The sequence below is a fragment of the Coloeus monedula genome, assembly GCF_965178545.1.
Source record: "Coloeus monedula genome assembly, chromosome: 18".
Taxonomy (NCBI): domain Eukaryota; kingdom Metazoa; phylum Chordata; class Aves; order Passeriformes; family Corvidae; genus Coloeus; species Coloeus monedula.
Window position 1 is genome coordinate 15,265,602 of NC_138798.1, and position 25,705 is coordinate 15,291,306.

Here is a 25,705-nt window from a genome sequence, read left to right on the forward strand (position 1 = left end):
TTCATTTCCACTAATCTGTATTTCTTCACAGATAGTGGTGTTTAAAATAAAAGCTACTGTTCTTTCTTTTTTCCCTAGAAAACTTGCAAACATCCTAAATCTTAACTTGATCGTTTACCTAGGGATTGTTCTCAAGAGCGTTTGAGTCTTAAGCCATGAGAATAATCTTTAAGAGGGTGAAGTGATACCTTTTATCATAATGATAAGAAACAGTGGTGCTTGTGGTGAGAATTCAGAGTTCTGTTGAGAGCCACGAGTAAAGGTTATGAGCAGAGTGTTCTTTACTGCAGTGTCAATGAGTCCCTTCAGGTTTCACCATCTCCTGGTATTTAAAAATGAACTTTGACAAAAGGCTCTCTGTTCCCATCCCTTCCCCGCAGCAACGTGCCCAGCGTGGGCAGCCTGGACCAGGACTACCTGCAGATGAGCACGCCCCAGATGAGCACACCAGTGACGCTCAACAGCACGGCCCCTGCCAGCAACAGCGGCGCGGGGGTGCTGCCGTCCCCGGCCACGCCGCGCTTCTCCGTGCCCACGCCGCGCACGCCGCGCACGCCCAGGACTCCCCGGGGCGGGGGCACCGCCAGCGGCCAGGGCTCCGTCAAGTACGACAGCACCGACCAGGGCTCCCCCGCCTCCACCCCCTCCACCACACGGCCGCTCAACTCGGTGGAGCCGGGCACAGTGCAGCCCATCCCGGAGGCACACAGCCTGTACGTGACCCTGATCCTCTCCGACTCTGTGCTCAACATCTTCAAGGACAGGAACTTCGACAGCTGCTGCATCTGCGCCTGCAACATGAACATCAAGGGCGCCGACGTGGGGCTGTACATCCCCGACTCCTCCAACGAAGATCAGTACCGCTGCACCTGCGGCTTCAGCGCCATCATGAACCGCAAGCTCGGCTACAACTCCGGGCTCTTCATCGAGGACGAGCTGGATATTTTCGGCAAGACCTCGGACATCGGCCAGGCTGCGGAAAGGCGACTGATGATCTGCCAGAGCAACTTGATCTCGCAGATGGGAGAGGGAGCCAGGAGGAGCCAGGAGCCTCCCATGAGCCTCCTGCTGCTGCTGCAGAACCAGCACACGCAGCCCTTCACATCGCTGAGCTGCTTGGATTACATGGCCTCCAACAACCGCCAGACGCTGCCCTGCATCAACTGGAGCTACGACCGGCTGCAGGCCGACAGCAACGACTCCTGGGTGGAATGTTTCAATGCCCTGGAGCAGGGCAGGCAGTACGTGGACAACCCCACGGGGGGCAAGGTGGACGAAGCCCTTGTCCGAAGTGCCACTGTCCATTCCTGGCCTCACAGCAACGGTACGGGCACAGCTGAGCCTTTTGTCTCTGAATATTTTGTGACCTCTGTAAATCTGTTTAGTTGTGACTCACGTAATCTTTACGTGGGAAATGATAGGACTAAAAATATGCTAGAGATAAAGTAGATTTCTGAACGCTTGTGAATTACATCAAAGTACCAATAATCCCGTTGTCTTCAGACTTCGTGGCCTAAATTGGAAATGAGTCTGTGGAAGTTCACAAATCTGAAGCAAATTCAGGTATTTGGGGGAAGGCAAAATTAGAGGTCCTTTTTGCTTTTGGAGAAGGGTATAAGCAGTCAGCAGAAAATAATTGCTCTCTTTGACTTAGGGGGAAAAAGTGCCAAGGGGGGAAAAACATTATAAATAAATATTACCTGTTTGTATAGTGAAGATGCTTTGGCATCTTGTGACGTGAGCTGGACACTAGTGACACTGAAATGTGTGTGTAAAGGCCTGTGGTGACAGCAGTGTTTTTGACAAGTACCACATTGAGTGCCATCCAGCTAATTCGAGTTGTCCATATTCCATGGGCAGTGTGCAGAGCAGTTGGTCGTGTCCAAGGGGTTGCTGTCCCTCCCTGAAGTGATTGCTGCTCCTTGTCCCTTGCAGTGCTGGACATCAGCATGCTCTCCTCCCAGGACGTGGTGCGCATGCTGCTCTCCCTGCAGCCCTTTCTCCAGGATGCCATCCAGAAGAAGAGGACAGGAAGGACCTGGGAGAACATCCAGCACGTGCAGGGACCGCTCACCTGGCAGCAGTTCCATAAGATGGCAGGACGGGGGACCTACGGTACCTATACTGGGCTCTGTGCCAAGTCAGAGTGCAGCTTCCTAGAAATGGGCACTTTCTCCTGGAAATGTGTTAGGAAGGGGGCTGTTCATACAGCCTGGGGTCATGGGGGGGGTTCTTCACAGAGCTTTAAAGTGCCTCAAAAGGCCTTTGTGACACCCTGATGGAGGTTTTACCCCTCCAGGTGATGAACATTTACAGGGAGCAGAAACTGTGGGGTGAGGCTCAGCCCCCCTACCTGAATGGGGGGCTGGCTCAGACCAAAGCAAGCTGGTACAGACATAATGGGAGTGGAGGGAGCTGCTGAAATCAGCCACATCCTAATGGGAACAGGGGCTGTGTGAGCTCTGCAAATCCACAAAAACTGGGAGTGCTTTCTCCACAGAGGTTCTCGTAGTCTTAATGAAAAGTTTCAGTTCCAGTATCTCCTGGCTGTAAGTGACACTTCTGGAAAACACAAATTACAAACCAGGTTTTGTCTGTGCACGTTTGCAGAATAACGACGGGCGTTTCAATCTATTTCTTGCCTGCAATTTATTGCAGGCTTAACCAGTGCAGTCTGGTATAATTTTTCCTACAGCTCCATCACGCTTTGCTCTCTGCTGGTATTTGATGTATTGCTGCTTTCCTTGGGGCTGGGACAATGGGGGTAACTCCAGTTCCTGTCTAAAGCTGTTGTGCCCCACCAGGAGCACTTCTAATGATTTTTCCAGCATTTGAAACTTGAAGAGTTAGGATTTGCCAATTGTTGCCAGAGAAGAACACCAAAATTCCCATAGAGTGCAGAGCAGAGCCTTTGATGGAAAGTCAGTGAACTTTACTGGATGCTGACTTTTTAATAAAGTTGAATTATATTCTGCAGGAACTACTGGGTATATTTTACCTTGACATTTTCAGCAATATTTCTTCTACTGAGGCAGTATCTGGGAGACACCCTGTTACACTGGGTAATAATCCTCTCCGTGGGGACAGCAGTGCTCAGAGCACATCCTATGGAGAGGGGCAGGAGGCAATTTTTAGAATTATAATAACTTTGTGTGGTATTATATACCTGGGAATGAATTTCTCTAAGCATCAGTAATTTTGCATAACCAGGGGAGGTGGATGAAGAGCTGGAAGGTCAGATTTTGTGTGTTCCTGTTATTACTTGTGATTGAACAGGACCTCCTGGGCTGTGGTTATGGATATGACAAAGGAAAAACCAGGAGATGAAGCCTCGGGAAGGGCAGTACATGTGCTTGGAGTACGCTGGGAGATGTTTTATTGCAGCTTTCTAGGAAAGTTTAAGTGGTGCTTGGATCAGCTCCCTCCACTTTGGCCAACAACTTTGATTATATGACATTTCTTTAGTACGATATAAATCTTCCCTCTCCTTTATTAAATATCTTTTCCAAGAAGAAGGGCTGGGAGCATGTGGTTTATCAGGCATGGCACACCCTCGATAACCATTTCCACTCCATGATAAACCTGTAGGACACTCAGCACAGCAAGGGATGAGTGATTTCCAATATTCCTGTAAAAGAACCCACATCCTGGGCCATCAGAGACCCACTGCAGCTAAACCAGGTATTTTAACATCTTTTCTTTATTTGTTTTTTCCCCTGTGAAGGCTCTGAGGAATCTCCTGAGCCTCTCCCGATCCCGACACTGCTGGTGGGCTATGACAAGGACTTCCTGACAATCTCTCCGTTCTCCCTCCCTTTCTGGGAGAGGCTCCTGCTGGACCCCTACGGGGGCCATCGGGATGTCGCCTACATCGTGGTGTGTCCGGAAAACGAGGCCTTGCTCGACGGAGCCAAAACTTTCTTCAGGGACTTGAGTGCTGTATACGAGGTTGGAAAGAGGGACCACACTGAATTATTGCTTCTTAGGTGTCATTGCTGCTGAAGTGCATGTCCACTGGGCATGGGGTTTAAAGTAACAACTATTTGAAGAAGGGGGTTTTTTTTCCATTTTGAGGGCTTTCTGCACTTTCAGAGTCCAAGAATGCTGTTGGAGTGACACTGGAATTCTGTGGGCATTTTGGGGTGTTTGTTGCCAGTACACATTCATTTCACAGAGGAGGCAGCAGTGGCATTAACAGAGCTGCAGACTCCCAGTGATGGCCCAACCAAGCCTGAAGAGCAAGGAGGACATTAAAGAAGCTGTTGCTTTCTCACAGTTGCTAGGCTGGGGATAAAAGCATTTATTTCTTTAGCATGTGCTCCCCAATATGTCAGATTCCTTTGTAACCTTAGTTTTGCTGTGAGTGCAGTTCAAGCCAACAGATAAATGTAGCCTGTTTTTTAAAGATACTTATTAAGAAGCCCCCCAGCTGTGTGCTGAGAATGAGGGGATTAGGCCACAAACCAGTCTCTGTAACTTCCTAGGGTGGTTGGCATCTCCTTACAGGTGTTTGTCCTTCCCTCCCCTGGCAGATGTGCAGACTTGGGCAGCACAAGCCCATCTGCAAAGTGCTGCGGGATGGGATCATGCGGGTGGGCAAGAGCGTGGCGCAGAAGCTGACGGACGAGCTGGTGAGCGAGTGGTTCAGCCAGCCCTGGGGCTCCGAGGACTGTGACAATCATTCCAGGCTCAAGCTCTACGCGCAGGTCTGCCGCCATCACCTCGGTGAGTGATAGCCCGTGCCTTGGGACATTGGGGGGGCACGTGCAAAGCCACAGTGTGGGTTTTCTAAAGGTGCAGATTATGATCTGTTTAAAAATTAAAAGGGTATTACAAGGTTTTATCTTAATTTTTTAATCCTTCCATGTTAAATTTGCCTACTTCAGAAAGTTGCGTTTTTTGTCACTCTAGGGGTCATGTCAGAGATTCAAAAGCCAATTCTTACCTTTTTAGAAAATCAGTTTGGTATAAGGTGTTTGTGTAGCACAAAGGTCACAGAATCACAGACTGCTTTGGGTTGGAAGGGACCATAAAACTCATCCTGTTCCACCCCCTGGGATACCTTCCACCAGACCAGGTTGCTCCAAGTCCTCTGCGATCTGGCTCTGAACACTTGCAGGGATGGGGCAGGTGTTCCACACTAGACTGGAGGTGCCCATGGATCTGGTTTATTGCTGCTGACACATCTCATCACAGCCCCGTGACAGAGCCGTGTCACGGTGCCCTCCAGTGTAAGGTGTATTTATAGGAGAGAGGAGGTCCCTGGGACTCTGCAGAGGCAATGAGTTAACATGGGGAGAAGAGAAAGTGCTGGAATCCTTGGTGCCTGGGGCCTCAGTCTGCTCTGTGTGGACCCTTGGAACCACAGGACCCTGAAGGCACCTTTGCCTCTGCACCTCATGCTGGCTTATTTCTCTCCTGAAACAGTGACACTTTAAACAGATCAGTCTGGTTGTTTTTGTTACGGCACCCTGCCCTGTTTGTTCTGTATTACAGCAACGTCAGGAGTGCTTGTTTGGTGAGGGAGTGTAGAACCTGAGAGTGTGGAAGGGTGTAACATCTGCTGGGGCAGGATCACTGACTGCTGCTGGCTGAGTCCCTGCAGTCACCTGATTTCATCTGGGGACAGACACGGTTGTCTTCTCCCAGCATGGGTCCAGAGTCAACATATATTGTGTATGTGACTGAGAATTGGGATCTTAGCATGAGACACAGGAATTATGGCAAGGGGAGAAATTATTACAACACTACTGAAGTACCTCAGGCTTCCCTGCAGAAAGAGGCACCGTGTGTACAGTCAGATGAGGAATTGGGCTGCTCAGTTCACATCTGAGGCGTCTGGCAGGGGCAGCATTGGGAACTTCCCTGCTGGTGATTTACCACCTCGGAGAGCAAATAAATAATAAATATTCATTTATCACTGTGGTATCTCACAGTAGAAATAACTATGTTAAAGTTTGCCATGATTGTAGCTCAGATATAAATGACTCTAAGGTTTCCAACCTGACAGAGATAACCTGGCAGAGATTGCAGAGCTGAGCACTGTACAATGCTGTTACTACCACACAGTCTGGCCAGAGATCTGAACGTGTCAGTACCAGCTTCACAAAGCCCTGCAAAGTCAGTCCTGGCCTTAAAGACAATTGATCAGTTTGAACTGAAACCCTGAGGAATGGATTCCAAAGCAAACACGGGTTATGGAGATTCTGTTCTCTTAGCATTTGTATACTGTTAGAACGTTCTAAAAGTGCAGGGAATGTCGTCCGAGTGCAGGTTGATGCAGGTTCCTTTGATCTGTCATTAATCCCTCTTTCCATGCCATTCCAGCACCTTACTTGGCCACCCTGCAGCTGGACAGCAGCCTCCTGCTGCCCCCCAAGTACCAAACGCCGGCTCCGAGCCAGCCGCAGGCAGCTCCCGGGAGCTCGGGAGCAGCTCCCTCCAGCTCCTCCTCGTGTCTCTCGGCCGCCGCCGGGGCCCCTGCCCCGGGCAGCTCCTTCAGCTCCACGCCCAGCGCGGGCGCCACGAGCCTTCCGGCCGGGAGCGCCTCCTCCTCGGGCTCCTCGGTGCCGCAGCTGTCCGCGTCCTCTGCCACGCCCGGCGCCAGCCAGATGGGCACCTCCTCCACGCCGGGCTTCAGCGGCAACGCCGGCTCGGGCCAGAGCAGCGGCGCCGCGGGGGGCACGGCCGAGCGCTCGCAGGGCAGCGCGGGCCCCGGCGCGGACACCGAGCCGGGCCCCAGCCTTCCGCAGCAGCAGCAGGAGGGACAGGAAGGGTAAGGGAAGCGCTCACGCGGCTCAGAGTGCTGCTCACTAACCCCCTGTCCTGCGCGCAGCCAGCCTCTGAGCCTTAGGGAAACCCTTCAAAGGAGAGGCCCCTCTGACAGGTGCAGCACAGCCCAGCAGGTGGGAGCGGGGCAGGGCCTGCTCCTGTGTAAAGCAGTCACTGACAAAGGGGAGCTGGAAAAAACACCCCTCCCCTTTTTCAGCACAAGAATCCCAGCCTGGTTCAGCTGCATGGATGTGGAGCTGCCTTAGGACCTTCCACCTGGCCTGCCCCTATAGCACCAGGAGCACATGGGCTGTCTCAGGTCCTGTGCCAGACCTGTACCCCGTGGAGCTGAGTGCTTCTTGCTCCATCACACCTGCAACATTAACAGATGCAAAATGCAAGCCATGGATTTTTTTCCCCTAATTTTCTTGCATTGCAGGTGTTGTCTTGCAAGCAGGCACACTGTGAGGTCAGGAGACACGATTGTAGTCCTGTTACTTTAAAATAAATTTGGGTAGCACAACGTTTTTAAAGACTTCATTATGAATAGCCATCCATCACATAAAAATTAAGAAAAAGTTTTTTAGCATTGTACATAAGTAACTTCCTGAGGCAGCATGTTTTTCATTACTCTCATAATAATGCACATTGCTGATAGTCCTGGTGTGTGTTATGGAGAGGGAAAAGCCCACATCCTGCTGTAGCTGGGCTTGTCCTTGAGACCTCTGTTCCCTGATCTGTGCAAAACACCTTGTGAGCAGCTGCAGGGGCTTCTGACAGAGCCGGAGCTGCTTTGATCACTTACAGATGTTGAGCCTCTCTCTCCTGGCTGAGGCATGGGAGGAGCATTTTACCAAGTAAGAAATAGTTGCTCCTGTTACCAGTGGAGCCTTCCCCGGACCTGAGCAGGATTCCAGGCCCCATGAATTGCTGTGGCACTTCTGAATTCCTGCTCTCCCCCTTCCACTTCTCCCAAAAGCAAACCCTGAACTGCACCAAAACCCAGATGTGCACCTACATGAAAACACACAGAGCTAATAGTAGGCAGCTTTTTCCATCTTCTTCAGGCATCATCTGGTCTGACTGCATTCAGTGAGATGCCGTCAGACTGTATGGTACCTTTAGTGCCTAATTAACCCCAGCTATTTTGGATTAGGAGCTGCTCTGAGCACAGCTCATCTCAATCCCATCCTCCTGGGTTTTAGTTTTGCTCCTGGATGTGAGAACTGCTCATGCTTTCCTTCCCCCTGGCTCAGCCTGGCCCCAGACACAGGCAGTACTCACCCCGTGGCTCTCCCCCCAGCACGTCGGAGCGGGAGCGGATCGGGATCCCCACGGAGCCGGACGCTGCAGACAGCAACGCCTACCCCCCCGCCGTGGTCATCTACATGGTGGACCCCTTCACCTACACTGCCGACGAGGAGTCTGCCTCCACCAACTTCTGGCTCCTGAGCCTCATGAGATGCTACACAGAAATGTTGGACAACTTGCCTGAGAATATGAGGAATTCTTTCATTCTCCAGGTAATTCTGCCTTCCTCTGTACCCTCACAGCGAGTCCCTCTGTCACAGCACACCTGTGATGCGGACACTGTGCTAAAAGAGAGAAATGGGAGATAATACATAAAATGGAGGTGTTACTTACAAATTATTTTGTTGACAGTGCAAGTCTGTGTATTTAAACAACCCCTTGATTTTTTTGATGACGAAATTAATTAGAGCAGCCACAGAATCCCTGCACTGCATCCCATGGTCCCAGCAATCCTATCTGCCCCATGCTTCCTGGAGAGGGATTTCAGTTATTTAAGTTGCAACTTGAGTTGTCATTGCCAGAACTGGCCTGTTGCTCCTTTGATTACTTTACGTGTTGAGTTGTCTGCTGTTTATAGTCCCCTGATTTATACTGTTTAATCCAAAAGAAGTACGTGAAACCAGACATTTAATGTATAATATAACTATTGTATTGGTATAAAAAATAATTTCTTAAGTAGCTTCTTAAAAATAGTTTACCATGTAACTTGGCATATAAAAAGTTACTTACTATGGAATTGCTGAAGAACTGAATTTGTGCAGCCAGAGGCAGCTCCTGGCCTCTTGCCCAGGCTGGCTGCATTTTGCAAGGCCTCCTCTGTCACAGAGGCTGAGCCCCAGTAAATGTGGGGGGTATGGGCAGCCAGAGGGCACAGGGAGGAACAGTGCAGGAAGGATTTCTGTGCACCTTGTCCATGTGTGCTCACCTTGGTTTAAAGGTATTTCAAATTATTAAAAAAAAAAAAAAAATTGGAAGTTCTTGTGGTGTCTCAAGTTGGGCATGGAAAATGTTTGTTGTTTTTGATAGTTTTGACCTCATTGGCCCCTGAAAGGATGGGGGAAACTGTCACCAAAATATTTCAGGCTTGGGGATGAACTGAAAATCAGATCCACAACATCATGTCATGGTAGGCTGCAGGCAGCTGATTGATGCGGACCTGGAGGCTCTAAAACCAAAGCAGCCACTGATCCCATGGTGTCTGAAACACACGAACCGTGTCACCTCTGCACTGCCATTGCAGCTCAGCCTGTAGCACACTCACCCTTTCTCTCTGTGCTGTTTGTTTCCACATCCTCTGTTTGTTCCTCAAAATACATTTTGCCAATTGAAGTTGATGCCTTAAGTTTTAACTTCTGTTTTTTTCAAATCCTGCACTGCCTGGTGTGTCACTCTGGAGTTTCCTGTAGCTTGTTCACTGCTGCTCTCTTGTGCTTGGTAGACATAACAAAGCCTCTCCAGGCCTGCTCTCCAAGGACACCCAGACCATCCTAGGCCCAAAAACTATTAACCAAAAGCCTCTAAAGGGGGGCAGGCTGAGGGGAATTACATCATTAAACTGAAGCTTTAATTGGAGAATTAACCCTGATATGCAAATGAACCAAACCTATAAAAGTGTGAAGAACTCGTGACCTGTCATCCATCTTGGGGTCCATCTTGGCAGTAGCCTCTGGCCCCCCAGGGGTACCTTTGAAGGCTCTTTGAATAAATACCTGCCTTTATTCCCTTACTCCTGTCTAGTCTCTGTTTCCAGGAGGCCTCTTAAGGCATCAGTTCTTCTTAAGGCATCAAAGTCAAACAGCAATTTTCTCCAAGTCGAGGGAAATGTGATCCATTTCCAGCACTGTATTCTCACAGCTGTACACAGCACACACAACATGCAGTTACTTCAAAATAAATCAAACCCAAATGTTTGCAGCTTTATTACCATCCCTGTACAGAGGGGAAAGCCCAGCTTCTAAAATCCTTGGGTAAAGCTGGCTTTTAAAAACACACAGGCATGTTTAGTAAGCAGAATGCGCTGCCAAAGTTCTGATGGTTCAAGCAAGAGCCATAAAGTAGTAAAAGTTTTGTGACACTTAAGTTTTATTACTACTGAAAATATTTGTCGAAAGAATCTGTTTGGGTCTTGTAGTGTAGGCTACAGTATAAATGTTTTGTATTGACAGTTTCTGCTCCAAAGACCTCACTGTAAAAGGAAAGACACCTCCACAGCCACATGTGGGACTTGTTGCAATAAAACCAGTAGATAAAAACAGTGAGGTTACAGGGATTTCATTCTAATTTTAAAATGGATTTGATCTGAAAACCAGGTTTTTGTCATGCTATGTTTCCTTCTGAAGGAGTGTTGTGCCATTTCTCCTTCCCGCTCTTGTTGTGCAGTTGGGTCTTAACCCCCAAACTCATCTCACAGGCAAATCTCCCTGTAGCTCTGGTTCTTGCTGGTTGAACCTGTGAATTCTTGTGGGCTGCTTCCCATGACTTTTTGAAACAAATAAAACTGAGCAGCAGCTGAGGCTGCTGAGCTTCCAGTGGGTACTGAACTGAAAAGGGGAAACAACCACACACGTCATTGCAACAGAACCTTAACTGTGCCCTCTACACCCCTTGCTAAGGATGGTACCACAGTGCCAATTCCCACAAGGACAGCAAACAATTCCCAACCCTGACCGTGAGCCACGGAGCCAAACCTGCCTGAACACAACATTCAGGGATGGTGTGGTTCAGGCACCTGCAAGCAAAGATGTTGGTCAGAAAAACAGTTCTAAAAAATTCAGGGTGTTTGAATACAGGTGTTTGGGTTTTATGGATTAAAATTCACTCTCATTGTGATGGAAGCAGTTTTGTCCCTGGGAATGCAGTCCCTGGCTGCTGCAGCCACTCCTGCCAAGGGAGATCTAATGCAAATCGTGGAGCATCCCAGAGTGTATTGGGTGTTCAGTGCCTAATGAGTGTGTGGGTCTGGTGGGATATTAATGAGAGCTCCTGGAAGCCTCTCAGCCCTGTTCTATTGTGTGTCTGAATTCCACAGATTGTGCCTTGCCAGTACATGCTGCAGACAATGAAGGATGAACAGGTTTTCTACATTCAGCACTTGAAGTCTCTGGCGTTCTCCGTGTACTGCCAGTGCAGGAGGCCCCTGCCTACACAGATCCACATCAAGTCCCTCACAGGCTTTGGGCCAGCTGCCAGCATTGAGATGACCCTCAAAAATCCTGAGGTTGGTATTGGTGGCAAGAAAATCAAAGTCTGTTAATAAACTCTAGCCATTTTCCTCAAATATCAAAGAGAAAGAGTAGAGAAAATACTTGTTGGGGGATTTTTTTCAAGGTATAGAAGACTATGAGATAAAGGGAAAAGGCAAGCTAATACAGAATAGAAAATAGTAAGAAAAACATCAACTTAACTTGCTTTCAAAACATTTTAAGCTTCTGGTTTTGAGTCATGAAGGTTAAAGATCAGTGTGAAAGAAGAGAAAATGAACATCGTTACTTGGGATTCTGAGTCATTTTGTGGTTTCAGTCTATAGTGCTCCAACCAGAGTTTAAATCCAACCTTTATTTCTATTCACATATATATGCATATATATGAAATAAGTTCCTCTGCCTAATTGCAGATGTTTTATTAATTCCCTGAGGTAATGGAGAAATCCCCCTCTTCAACGGGCCTATCTTTTATCTGTTTTAAACTGTAAATATTAAAGCCCTGATGCTGGAATTTCAGGGATTTCAAAGGAAGAATAATCCATTCTACTTTCTATTAATGTTTTGCATTTTTTGGAAGATAACAATGAGTATTTTATTTAGATCTAATGGACCAATGAAACATTTAAACACTTAACCTTGGCATAAAGAGCTGCTTGGGAGGGTTTAAAAACCTACTTGCAAAATCCACCATAATGCAAACCTATTGGCATTTCCCTCTTGCATTTAATTAATTTCTGTTTATTGCATTTTACACACGTTTGCTCTCAGTCTGCACTGCAGACTCCCAAACTTTGCTGAAGAATTAAGAAAATACCCTGACCATTTTTTAGTTATGGTACATGTCTGGTGAAGCCCCTCCTGTTTGTTCTCCAGAGAGGAGTTCCAAGGCAAAGATGGGTTTGGGGTGCCCATGTGGGAAGCAGCTTTGCAGAAGCTGATCCAGAGGTCCTGTTGGACACGATGGATGCTCCCAAGGAGCAGCAGTTGGGCTGCCTTGGGAAGGTGCCAGCAGCACAGCCAGGGAGCTTGTCCTCCTCCCTTCTGGTCTCCTCAGAACAAGAAACTCAGATGCACTGGAGCAAATCCAGCCGAGGACTTGAAGATGGTAAAGGGACAGGAGGATCTGACAGCTGAGGGGGTTTTAACTCCTGCCTATGTCAGAGACTGGTCCAAATGCTGCTTTCATGCCCTGGGTTACCTGTACATAAAAAGAAATCCTTAGATAAGGTTTGAAGTGCATCAGCTTTAACTGGCAGCAGTGAATTGTCTATAACCCCCTTTTCCCAGTCTCCCTCCTGACTAGGAATGCTTTGAATTTACTCACTGTTTCAAGCTCGCCTATCTCTGTAGTCACTGCCAGTGTGTGTGTTCCTTGTGTTCAGTAGTTTCTGATCTATCTGCTGATGATTGTGCTGACTCTGTTGCAGAGGCCCAGCCCAATCCAGCTGTACTCACCTCCTTTCATCCTGGCCCCCATCAAAGACAAGCAGACAGAGCTGGGAGAGACATTTGGAGAGGCCAGTCAGAAATACAACGTGCTCTTTGTTGGGTACTGCCTGTCCCACGACCAGCGCTGGCTCCTGGCGTCCTGCACCGACCTGCATGGGGAGCTGCTGGAGACCTGCATTGTCAACATCGACCTGCCCACCAGGTACTCACTGCCCTGGGCTTCTCCCATGGCTCTGTGTCACCAGCTCCTTGCACATCCCTCCCCTTCCCTGCTCAGGAGATCATGCTGGTGTTACAGTGAGAACATTTCAGTTGGCACTTCTAGAATTCCATACCTGCTCAGGGAAAAGTGACTGAGTTACATTTGTGTTACAACTGTTTTGCTTACAAATCCTACCTTGAAGAACACCTGGTGTGTTGCTCAGCAGTTTGATGGCACTGCAGTATTGAAAGCAGACACACAGATTTTCTTGTTAGTAGTAGTAAAAGGTAAGTTAGGGCCTGTCCAGAACTCCTGTAGAGGGTAAGCAGTGGCATTATTAGGGAGAACAGAAATCTGAATATTGTCCTTGATTCTCCTCTCTCTCTTGTTTTTAATTCCTTCCCCTGCAGGTCAAGGAGGAGCAAGCTGTCTGCCCGGAAGATCGGGCTGCAGAAGCTCTGGGAATGGTGCATCGGCATTGTCCAGATGACATCCCTGCCCTGGAGAGTCGTCATCGGGCGCCTGGGCCGCCTGGGCCACGGGGAGCTGAAAGGTGTGCAGTTGTCAGGGCTGCCACTCCCGGGTGTGGAGTGAGGACAGGGACCCAGAGGGCAAGGCAGGATGGCTCAGAACTGATCACAAACCTTCCAAACTAAAAACTTGAGTGTGATAATCACAGAACCACAGAATTGTTTAGGTTGGAAAAGCCCTCTGAGCTCATCAAGTCCAACTGTACCCCCGCACTGCCGAGGCCACCACTGATCCATGTCCCCAAGTGCCACATCCACACAGCTTTTGAACCCTTCCAGGGATGGGGACTCAGCCATTCCTCACAGTTTTGCATCACCTGCAGACTTGCTGAGGGCGCACTCTGCAAGTGATATTAGATGGGGTGAATTTGGCTTAACCTTCCCAAGTTCTGTCTTTGCTTCCTAGAACCATGACCTTACAAAAGGTAAACAAGATGTGCCAAATTCTGTCACACAGGATAGGCTGTTGTTTATTTTGACAGAGTTTAGTGAGGGCAAACATGGATGGGGAGCAGATATCCAGGCTTCCCAGGCAGGTCTCCTTAGGAGTTTATAATCTACACCAGAGCTGCTGAAGCCCTTTCGCTCCCTTTGTCCCTGTCATTGTCTTGACACTGATGCCCACTTGACCAAGTGGATCTGAGTGTAAGGTACCTGACAGAGAAATTACCAGGATCCTCCAAACTGGAATTTCCTGGGCCATGATAGCATGGATTACAGGAGACCTGGCTGCAGGCCTACCCTGGCACTAAATTCCTGTACTGGTTTCCGTAAACCCTTTCCTTGTTTGTGCCCTGGGTCTGATGTTACTCCCTCGTGTTGTGCAGGATTTGCAGTGCCCTTCCAAGGGAACTCAGGGGCCTTGTCATGTGTTAGAAAAAGTTCTGGGCAAAGTTAGCCTCACACGGGGACAGAGACAGGATTCAGTTGTGATTCCTAAGCTTAAACATCACTAAATAAACAAAAAGGTCTTGGAAAAAAATGAACAAAGGAAAGCCAACAGACTGTCATGGAATAAAACATTCCCCAGGAGCTCCTCGAGCACCCAGTTTGCAGGGCCAGACCCCTCATGTGCACAGGAGTCAGTCCTGGAGAGTTTGGGATTAGGAAAATGCCAAGTGTTGGGAATGTTTTGCTGTTTCCAGGCGAGTGCTGGCTCTGCCAGCTCTGCATCAGCTCTGTCCTCCCACGGTGCTTTTCCCTTGCAGACTGGAGTATCCTGCTCGGGGAGTGCTCCCTGCAGACAATCAGCAAACAGCTCAAGGAGGTTTGCCGCATGTGCGGCATCTCCGCAGCAGATTCCCCCTCCATCCTCAGTGCCTGCCTCGTTGCCATGGAGCCACAGGGATCCTTCGTGGTGATGCCAGGTATGTTTTAGCCAACTATGGCAATGCCAGTGGAACTCTTCTTCTATCACATTTCACACTTAGGCACAATAATTTTGGGATTTCTGTGAAGACCTTGACTAGCATGGCTGCGTGTGGCAGAGAATAGGTTGAGCCAGCAGAATTCCCTGAAATACCATGGAGAGATGCTACATGGGGAGAGCAGGCTCGTGAGGGAAGGTGACTGTGGGCCACTGCCAAAGTGCTGATGTGTTCCTTGGGGAGGCCGTGGGCTCCGGCAGCCCAGTTCCCATGGGTTGGAAGTGGTGTCACGGACACCCTCGTGCACAGAGGAGGCTGCAGTGGGAATGAGTAGGAGCCTGTGGAAATGGGAATAAGAGTAAGCCCTCTTGCCTTCTCACATGCTGAAGTTATTTAGAGAGTTCACTTACAAGCAGCAGTCCATGGGCTTAAGTTGAAATAAAATTAACTGTTGAGCCCCTTGCTGTCTTACCTAAGTAAGTACTTTTTAACGTATGCGTTGACACATCCTTAACATATTCTTACAAACCACACTGGGGTTTTTTAAGTTTAGAAAGAAAAGACTAATACATGGAGCAGAATTAATTGAGCTTGAAAATTACTTACCATGTTGAATATTTTCAAAGCAGAGATTTTTGTAATGTGAGAAAACAGATGGCAAATTAGGCTTTTTTCATATCACAGTAAAACACAAAGAAAGACCCAAATCCTTCAACAGAATCTTTTTTTCCTTTAGATCCTGACATGAAATTAGGTCAACAGCTAGCAAAAATTAGGTTAAAATTGAAGGTGTGGGTTAAATACTGCAGAAGAAGGTGTCTCTGCATTGACTGTTGGCACCCTCCAAGTTAATTGTTGGTGGTTAATTGAGAATAGAGGAGGAGGAGGAGAAGCTTTATTGTTCCGTGGCTTTATTTTTATGTTTGTGTTCATATTAACCAAAGTGGGGTTTATTTCATAATTCTACAGAGATTTGTGTGAAAAACCAATTTAACTCCCTCATTTAACAAGTAAATATTTGATTAAGGGGCAGAAGAATGACAGGAGAGGTGGGGCTGGTCTTGATCTTGTTGTCAAGCTCTTGCAGCAATTTAATCTTTTGAAGATAAGGCCCTTCAGCCGTGTCTGTGAGTTTGCAGAGCAGGTGGGGTGGGCAGAGGTGTGCCTGGACACAGAGCACGTGTTTGGGAGGTGATGCAGTGCCCTTGTCTCCGTCCCCAGACGCGGTGACCATGGGCTCGGTGTTCGGGCGCAGCACGGCGCTGAACCTGCAGTCGTCCCAGCTCAACACCCCCCAGGACGCCTCCTGCACACACATCCTGGTGTTCCCCACCTCTGCCACCATCCAGGTGGCACCTGCAAATTACCCCAACGAGGATGGCTTCAGCCCCACCAACGGTGAGTGAGAGGGACATCCCTCAGCGCCTTTCCAGGGCATCAGCAGAGCTGAGCTGGGTGGGAATAAACCCCTGAGGGGGCCAGGGTTCTGCGCGGACCCCACAGCACCCCAGCAAGGGAAGCACGCAGGGCTTCAGCTCCAGGGGCATACAGGCTCTGTGCTTTCCCCGAGCGTTTTCAGAGTCACACCAGTTTGTTCCCAAAGGGACGTGGAGCAGCCAGTGGAGCGAGTGGCACAGGCCAGAACGTGTTCTGTGCTGTTGTGGCTTGGTCAGGCCAGCCTGCGTGTTCCAGTCGTGCTTCACATCGTGCCCTGTTGTGTGCAGAGCTGACAGGAAGGAGGCACTTGCAGAATAGGGGAAATATCCCAACCCGAGACTTCCTGATGCCCCCAGAGTGCTTTTACACTGAACCTGCAGCTTGAGTCAGCAAGACTCTGGTTCATGCTTTATATCAAATAAGCATTTTCCTGCGTTGTCCCAACTCCTTTAAATGAGTGCAGAGCAATTTAAACCAAGAGTGACTACAAACACGTACAGTGGCTGTGTTAATGAGGAGGGCAGTTGGGCTAGAGAGGAAGGCAGGCCACTGCTTTGAAGGCTTTGATCTGTCCCTCCTGGAATGTCCCAGGGCCTCTGAAGGGAGGTTGCCCCTCTCAATCCTTGTCCCAGGAGGCCCCGGGATGCCTCCCGAGCACGACAAACATTAACCTGCATTAACCTGCCCGTTGGTGCTGCAGATGTTAATTAGAGTCAGGTACAAGAATGGCCTTTTCCAAAATGGTGTTAAATTTAATTTTCTTAGCTCTGCTCTACTTAATGATTAAGCTGCTTCCTCTGCCATTAGGCAGCTCATTTCTGCTCTGGGGGCCAAGCAGAGCATGACATTAGCTGTGGTTTGTTTACTGAGGCTGTAGGACACAAGTTAATAAACTTCAGTTAAATCACTGCTCCGGCAGTCCAGAGGTTCTCTTTGGGAGATGAAGGAAAACAAGCACCTGCCTGTTTCAATACTGGGCCTTCAGGTGAAATTAGTTCAGGACACACATCCTTTTCCATGTTACACAGAGTAAATTCCTCTTTTTCAAGAGAAATTGTTATTTATTACATGTAGGATGTATGATTTCTATTTAGGGCTTTGTGTTTTAGTATAAATTTGGTTGCAATTCTAATTAATGCAGTTCAGACAGCTCCCACCATCCCTGTCTGCCCACTAAAATGTACTTGAAATGTCATTATACGCTTGGATTTCTTCGCCTGCTGAGAAATCTGGGTAAGAAAAACCCCTCTAAACCATATTGTGATGTTGTAATTTTTGGCTCTGTGTTGATGGTGCCTCATCCTTCCCTCCCATAACTTACTCAGGGTATTGTAACCTGTGTGCAGATGATGAGTAGTGGAATCCACAAGACAAACACATCTTGCCAGTATCTTTAGCCCTCCCCGCATATTAACATAAACCAAATTAATACAGCCAATTATACTAACGAGCTGTGTGGAACTCCTGAGGTGAAAGTGGGACGTGAAAGCTCCATTGTTGGGGATCCTGGTGCAGTGTTTGAAAGGATCCCGAGTCCCTGGCTGTGAGAGGGGCCTTGCTGCTCTCACAGATTCTGGGGGCAGTTTCCTTGGAGTGCCAGGGCTGTTCCCAGAGTTTGGAGCTGGTGTGCAGCTCTGGGAGCCTGAGGAGCAGCACCTGTGGCAGCAGCACGTGGAGCTGGGTGTGATAATTCCAAGTGTTTTGTCAGGGGTCTCTGTGACCAACAGCACAGAGGTGTCAGTTGTTCTGTTACAAAGTTCAGTCTGGATTTTATGGAGCTGCTACAACGGGAATTCTGTTCACTCTGTGGCCGCTGCTAAAATTCATTATCCCAAGAGTTGCCTGCCAACTCTCCCTTTCAAGTCAAAGGTTCTAAGGGGGATTAAATGGTAAAGTGTTTATCTCTGCTTTTATCTATCTTAGGAGTATGTAAAAGAGAAAAGGGAATGATAATAAATTAAAGGGAATGGTAATAAATTACAAAAATTTCTTGGAGAAAAGAGTAGAGCACGTTGGAAATGATTTTCCTTTCTTTTCCTTTTCAGATGACATGTTTGACCTCCCATTCCCAGATGACATGGACAATGACATTAGAATTTTGATAACAGGGAATCTTCACTCTTCACCAAATTCCTCCCCAGTTCCTTCCCCTGGATCACCATCTGGCACTGGAGTGGGATCTCACTACCATCACAGTAGGGTAAGGCTGGAGCACCATAGGGCACACACTGCTTAAAATAAAATACAAAGAAAGACCCAAATCCTCCAACAAAATCTTTTTTTTCCTGTAGATTCTTACATATAATTAGGTCAAAATCAAGCAAAACTTAGGTTAAAATTGAAGGTTAAATACTGCTGGAGAAGGTGTCTCTGCACTGTTTGCACCCTCCAAGTTAATTGTTGGTAGATAATTGAGGGGGAGAGAGGAGGAGAGAGCAGCTTTATCATAGCTGATGACCCTGCGTAGATTTAATCTGTACTCATCCATTCTTTCCTGGAAAATCCTACGGAATGTCCCTGGCACAAAGTGACAAGTCTTTGAGAGAAAGGAAGCTGTGACAGCCCTGTTCCTGTGGATTTCAGGGGAGGCAAGAGGGAGAGAATTCTCCCAGTGATGAAACCCTGCCCGTGGAAACTCTGCAGGTGCTGGATGGTTATGCAAATGTTGTTTTTTCTTAGGAATATTTAGCCCAGAGCACACAGCATTTGGGAGTTATTTTTGTTTGAAGTGGCTTTTATAAAGCCAGTTCCAACATCAGTGATTACTTAAAATGCAAATTATTTTTGGTAATTCAAGTTATTTTTTTGAATTGGCATAGCTTGGATCAGGTTTGATGGAACTCTTCCACTCCTACATTTAATCACGTAAGACCGAGCTGTTCTCTTAAAATGGTTTCCATCACAATTAGGTAGAAGTTTTATGCTTCATAATTTCCTGTGAAGTTTTGTTCTAAAAGTAGTAAGTTTAAAGCAGTAGCATATTACTTCTTTACTAAATGATATGGTATTTTATGAGAGAAACAAGGTAACTTTTATATCATTTTTGACACGTCACCGAGATGTCTCAAGACCAGAATTCTCACTCCTGAACATGACTGATTAAATGGTGCTACTTTCACCCCTGGAAGGAGAAAGTCCTGCCTGTGTTTTCCTTGCAACCTCTGCCAAAATGCCTCAGTGGCAGCTTTAATAAAGTCAGTGAGGGAGAAATGCCTCCTGCCTCAGCCACAGACATGCTAATCCTGCATTTTGCTCAGTCCACAACCACCTTGTGTGGATTGTGCAACTCTCCCATCAAAGGCTTGATAACAGCACGTTGCTGTCCCAGTTACTCCAAACTGGTGTGTGGGCAAATGAAAACTTCTAAATTCTGCTGCCAAGCCCTGCAGCCATAAATCACAGCTCCTCGCTCTCTCCCCAGTTCACTCAGCAATCCCTGTTCTGTCCCACTTCTCTGCAGAGCTTGCTCTCACTGGATCTGCATCCATTGGGAGCAGCCCTGGGAGGTTCATGGCCTTAGCCTGGAGCCCGGGCCAAGCCCCTTCCAGCTGAACCTGAGTAATTCCGATTAACCATTAAGCCAGGCCTGGTAATTGCAGTGTAATGTTTGGCTTTAGCAGAGTAGCAGTGTGTGATCATCCCCCCGTGGGCCCGGGGTCAGGGCAATAATTGATGGCTGGGCACCGGCCCCGTGTGCCAGGCTCCCAGTGCTTTCTGCTCCAGGCTTGTTCCCTGCCTTGGATTCCTGTCCAGACCCACTGGAAGGGATTGGCAGGGAGGGAGCTGTAATTGAGCTGCTTTCTGTGCAGTGGAATCCTTTCCCTTTTTTTTTTTAACCTATTGACATTTATGGATGAAGTGAACTGCTCTCCCAGCTGTTTGGGAATCTACAGTGCTTCTGAAACATAAGCCTGGAGAACCCCACTACAGGGGAAAAAGGCAGGGCCTGGATAACTTTGACTAAGATTCCTGACTGACTAAAGGGGAGGGCTCATTTGTCACAGGACAGTAATTAGCAAACAAAGTCACCATTCCAGGAGTGGGCTGTATTGACACAAACCCTCAGAGCTGCCTTTTCCCTCTCTGCAGAGCCAAGGCGAACGTCTCCTGTCCAGGGAAGCCCCCGAAGAGCTGAAGCAGCAGCCGCTGGCTCTGGGATACTTCGTGTCGACTGCCAAAGCGGAGAACCTCCCGCAGTGGTTCTGGTCCTCCTGTCCTCAGGCCCAGAACCAGTGTCCCCTCTTCCTGAAGGTCTGTCATGCTCCGCACGGAGCACTCGCTATCCATCGCTATTTCCATGCCTGTAAGAGCTGCAGGTGGGGTCTGTGCTGTCAGTGGCCCTGAGACCTCCCACTCCAGAACTGCGAGCTCCAGTTGGTTTATTAAAAAATATAACCATTAATTTGGAAATACACGTGGTCATGGTGGGTTCAACACAGAATTGCCAACTTCCCACGTTGTCCTGAGGTGATTGAGCATGGATCTGTTTCTTGGGAATCTTTAGCAGTACCTGCTGTATGAGGAGTTAATTTTTGCTCTTTCCCTCTGCACAGGCCTCTCTCCATCACCACATCTCTGTAGCGCAGACAGACGAGCTTCTACCTGCCAGAAATTCTCAGCGAGTTCCGCACCCCCTCGACTCTAAAACTACATCAGATGTCTTGAGGTAACACCTTTGAGGTTTTCATTTCTGCCCTAAATGTTTTGGGACTGAGTTCAGAGGTTTCAGAGGAACCTTTCTCACCTGTCACAATTATTTACCTGTTTCATCAGCAGTTTCTAGCCCTGCTGTGCCCTACGTGTGTCTCAGGGCATCTCCTCCTCCAGCTGCCAGAGCAGGGCTGTGAGGGGGAATTCTGTGGTTTCCCACTGCTGTGCACAATGATGCCGAGGAAACTCAGAACAGCTCAGCCTTGCCAGGGGGACACACCTTGGTTTGCCCCCTCCAGACTGTTCTGTTCCCCTGGGATCTAATCTGGGCTGTGCCACTCATTATCTTTACTCACCAAACCAAATGGATTTGGAAGACATAAAAGCATTTCCTGATACCACTGTGCTAGGATTGGGATATAAAGGAGCCACTGTTCCTGAATGCATGCAGGGTGTGCGTTGTGTTGTTCAGGATGACGGGAGGCCTGTTTGCCTCCATCCCACCTGTGGGACTGAACACAGGTGTGTGTGATGAGAACACACAGTGTGGGGCACCCCACTGAACAAACAAACAGCAGCAGGGAACAGCAATGTCTAATCTAAGGAAGCTGGGGTGTATTGTTCTAGATCTCAATTTGTGTCCTCTTGGAGGACTGAGCTCTCACAGTGTCCCAGGTATTGAGTAAAAGGAGGATGCAGTGGACAGGGAAAGGATGTGATGCAACAGACACAAGTTACAAGATGAGAAATTGCATTTAGATACAGGACCACAGGAACAGGGTGAGCAAATACTGGTACAAAGTGGAGGTGGAGGTGTTCAATCCCCAAGGCTGTGACGGCAGTGGCATCTGACCACTGAGAGTCCAGGATCTGTGTGCTGGGGAGGGCCTTCATGCAAATAGCTCAGACATAGCAAACGTAAACCCTCCTGCTTTTAGTGAGGTTCCTACTTTGCCAGCACACTGGCAGCCCTGTCAGGGTGTGCCTGCAGGAGATGCCATTAACAAAGCCCCCAAGGCAGGCTGTGATGTCTTTCCCTTGCTGTGCAGGTTTGTGCTGGAGCAGTACAACGCCCTGTCCTGGCTCACGTGTAACCCGGCCACGCAGGACCGCAGCTCCTGCCTGCCCGTGCACTTCGTGGTGCTCACCCAGCTCTACAACGCCATCATGAACATCCTGTAGGACACACACAAGCACTTGTTCTTCTGGCTGCTTCTCCCCTCCGCCCAGGAACGTGCCACGACCTGCCAAGAGCTCAGTTTGCTTCTCTTCAGACCAGTCCTGTGCTGTGCTTCTGTTCCTCCAAAAGCACATGTGAATTCTGCAGAGTTCAAAACTAAACTACCCATTAACATCTCTGGCAGCTTCAATCCAAAATCTGGGAACATCCAAGAACAGTGAACACAGAGTAACCTCAAGCCAGTGTTAGTTTGGTGGCTCAGTAACTACTGGTCAGTGTGATTATTTTTTTTAATATTTTATTTTTTTAAGGAAGACTACAGGATCTTTTTGCATTAGGAACTAATAAAGACCTGCGAGCAGTGTCAGCCCTGCGAGTAAAAACCACCTTGTAGTGACCAGTTCAGGTGTTTCGTTGTTTGATCGTCATAAGCCGGGACTTTGCAGGAGGAAAAAACCACAAACACAAAACCACAGTCGTAGTCTCGTATAAATATTGGAGTTTTCTGTCTAGCTGGAGTTCCTGTCAGAGTGGATTGGGATGAATGCATGCATTTGTTACCTGTCCATGTAGATATGAATGGTCTGGAGATACTTTATTTATTTTTAGGTTTGGGGAGGGGAGGGATTAAATTATAAAGGACTGGGAACAGTACAAATACCTTAAAAATCCAGCTCCGTTCCACTGTAGGGTTATTTATCTACAGACCTCTCACTCTTCTGACCTGGAAATCAAAAGTGAAGCTCCTAACAATCAAAGGCTGGGAAGGGAAGCGTGTTCTGGTAAGGATCTTGTATTTTAAGGAATTCTCCCCTGCGTTTAGCCTGGTTCAAGCAAGGAATGGCCAAAGTTTAATGAAGGATAACACTACCTAAGGCAGAAGAGTGAGAGGGAGATAGGGAGGAAAAATACTTTAAAGCCCAATGTCAGGGCAAGTGGAAAGTGGTAAATTAATCTATTGTAGAGCTATGATTGAAATATATTTCCAGTAAATTTAGTGACGCTAGAAAAGTATTTACTGAAAGCCAAGTCGCCCTTTAATTCTGGGCAGACTCGTCCATGTACATATCCAAAAATATGGTTTTTGTTTACACTAAATCAGTCACAAATCTGGTGTATTTTTTCTGACTATAGGAATATTATTTCAAAGAAATAATTTTTAAAAATTATATCATTAAATTAGTACTTGAAGTTACACCACTGTGGTGGCAAAGTTACTTTGTTTAGTGAAATGATCGCCATTGGGAAGGTTAATGGCTAATTGAAGTATTTTTATGACTCCTTCATTCCAGGCTCCAAGGGGTTCCTATTCCAGCCCCATTCCCTCATTTCTGGGGGTGCACTGGGCAGCAGGAGGGGGCCGGGGTCGGGCACTTGGATCAGGCTGGGTGACCCCTCCCCTGGCTGTGGAGAAAAACTACCAAGTTTAGAGTTCTTCCAAAAGACTTTCATGTTCTGGTTAAAAAAAATAAAATTCTATGATTTTAAAAAGTATTTTTCTTGAGATAATGTAACATTTAAAACAAATTATATAAAATAATAAAAGAAAAAAAAAAAGAATTGCTTGTGTAATGAAAAGGTGAAGGCAGGGGAGGAACCTGTAAATGGATTATTTCCTTCCTTGCTCCACCCCTCCGTGTGGGTGTCCTCTTTGCAATGTATAGGTTAAAAAAAATCTGATATCAAACCATTTGTATCTAATGTGTACAGTGTAAAATTGACTTTAAAAATATTGCAGTACTATTTTTTCTTAATCAGAAAAGAAAATTCTCAAGGCCTTTTGAAGAGCATAAAAAGATGAAGATTGTAAACTTGTATAAAAAAATTTAACTTGGGGAGGAAAAAAATGTAAAGTAGACATTTGTAATCTTTTACCATTTGGGGCTTATTTGTTCCCAGGATTCATCTGAACTTTGGATTATTATTTTGCTTATTGTTTTTAAATGGGCCGTTTTTATCCAGGGGCGTTTCTTCCCCACAAACCTGGTTCTAAGCAAAAATTAGAAATTAAAAAAGGGCAGCAAGGAGTAGTTTTCATCTGGTGTCTTTTATTTAATTTTTTTAAGTTAAGAGAAGCTGGTGACATATTTATACGTTTTTGTGCAAAATAAATGAATGGCAATAGATTTTAAAGAAAAATCTTATGTACTTCAGTGTGAAAAGTTCTGTATAATATTTCCCTTAAATATGCATTATTTTACTTGTGAGTTTTTTACTGAATTAATCTGAAATGTACAAGCCCTGGCTTTCCTACAGAGTGAAGAAAGTTATTTTATTTTTTTTTTTTATTTCTAACTTCGGAAAATCATGCCTAAATCAGAATTATTATTACAGTTGTTTGAGCTAAAGGGAGCAGGAGGGTGGGGAATGTCCAGCATGCTTGTATGTATATTTCAGAACCTTTTTTAAATGTAAAAGCTGTACATTTCTGGGGAGTTCTGAATTTCTTTTTGTTTTCTTTTTTTTTTTTTTCTCTGAGCATTTTGCAGTGAGCTTCTTTTATATATAGCCGACAATTTGAAAGAAAACAAAAAAAATGTGAAGTTCATTTTAAATCTACAGTATATCGCTGGTACAATACACTAAAAAAAGACTTTGATAAAAAGAAACAATAATAATAAAAGACCTCCATTTTAAATGTCATTCATATATACCTTGTGGATGAGAGCTATATACTTTTACACACTTTTTTAGATGAATAAATTATTGAATTACTGAAACTGTTAGTGGAGTTTTATTCTTGTATTGAAGTCTGAGTTTTTGGCATTCCCAGGGAAGGAACTGCAAGGTGCAGATCCAGGGATGTGAGAGGAGCTGAAAATAAACGTTTCAACATGGCTGTTGTGAGGGGAAATTGGGTGTCGCTGATGCCACGGATGGAAAGTCCTGCCAGAGGGGTGGGTAGGAGCAGCCTGGGATAATGCAGTGCCACGGGAGCAGTGGCTGCTTTCCAAGGGCAGCTCCAAACGCAGGGGCTCCAGCAGTGGTGGATGAAGTTCTCCAGCTGCAGCAGGTGAGTGTCCAACAGGAGCTGGCAGGGGCAGGTCAGGCCGGGCCCCTGTCCCTGCACAGGGCCAGGGCCGCGCAGGACAGCCCTGGGTGAGGGAGCAGAGCCGTGGCCTCAGGCTTCCCAGAGGAGCTGCAAACCCCACGTCTGCAGGAGCTGGACTCCCATGATCCTTGGGCGTCCCTCCCAGCTCAGGATCCCCTGGGATTCTGTGCTAATTGTGAATTCTGTGCTAATTGTAGGTGCTGTGGGCAGGGCTGGGTTGGACTGTTGGACCGCAGGTCTCTTCAGAGCGAGACACTCTGGGTTTAGCAGAGTCATTCCCAAATACAGACCTGCCAAAATGACACTAAATGGACAGCTGTGCCATGCCAGGATGTGGGGGTTGGAACCAGCTGTGCCATGCCACGATGTGTGTGTGGGTTGGAGCCAGCTGTGTCATCCTGGGATGTGGGGGTTGGAGCCAGCTGTGGCCAACTCAGTGTGTGAGGGTTGTTGGAGCCAGCTGTGCCATCCTGGGATGTGTGAGGGTTGTTGGAGCCAGCTGTGCCATGCTGGGATGTGTGGGGGTTGGTTGGAGCCAGCTGTGCCATGCTGG

The 25,705-nt window shown here is 47.4% G+C and overlaps 1 protein-coding gene across 1 annotated transcript in view; it reads left to right on the forward strand.

The window, feature by feature from the left end:
* Positions 1-24,820, forward strand: part of LOC309579918 (mediator of RNA polymerase II transcription subunit 13-like) — a 179,601-nt gene extending 154,781 nt beyond the window's left edge. The window contains exons 17-31 of the mRNA XM_082293492.1: positions 381-1,324; positions 1,936-2,115; positions 3,725-3,948; positions 4,533-4,725; positions 6,328-6,775; positions 8,075-8,294; positions 11,111-11,299; positions 12,713-12,936; positions 13,347-13,489; positions 14,675-14,833; positions 16,055-16,231; positions 18,316-18,470; positions 20,360-20,521; positions 20,824-20,936; positions 21,970-24,820. Of these exons, the coding sequence (XP_082149618.1) occupies positions 381-1,324; positions 1,936-2,115; positions 3,725-3,948; positions 4,533-4,725; positions 6,328-6,775; positions 8,075-8,294; positions 11,111-11,299; positions 12,713-12,936; positions 13,347-13,489; positions 14,675-14,833; positions 16,055-16,231; positions 18,316-18,470; positions 20,360-20,521; positions 20,824-20,936; positions 21,970-22,102 (3,664 nt within the window). The 3' untranslated portion in view covers positions 22,103-24,820. The remainder of the gene's footprint in view (positions 1-380; positions 1,325-1,935; positions 2,116-3,724; positions 3,949-4,532; positions 4,726-6,327; positions 6,776-8,074; positions 8,295-11,110; positions 11,300-12,712; positions 12,937-13,346; positions 13,490-14,674; positions 14,834-16,054; positions 16,232-18,315; positions 18,471-20,359; positions 20,522-20,823; positions 20,937-21,969) is intronic.
* Positions 24,821-25,705: the final 885 nt, after the last annotated feature.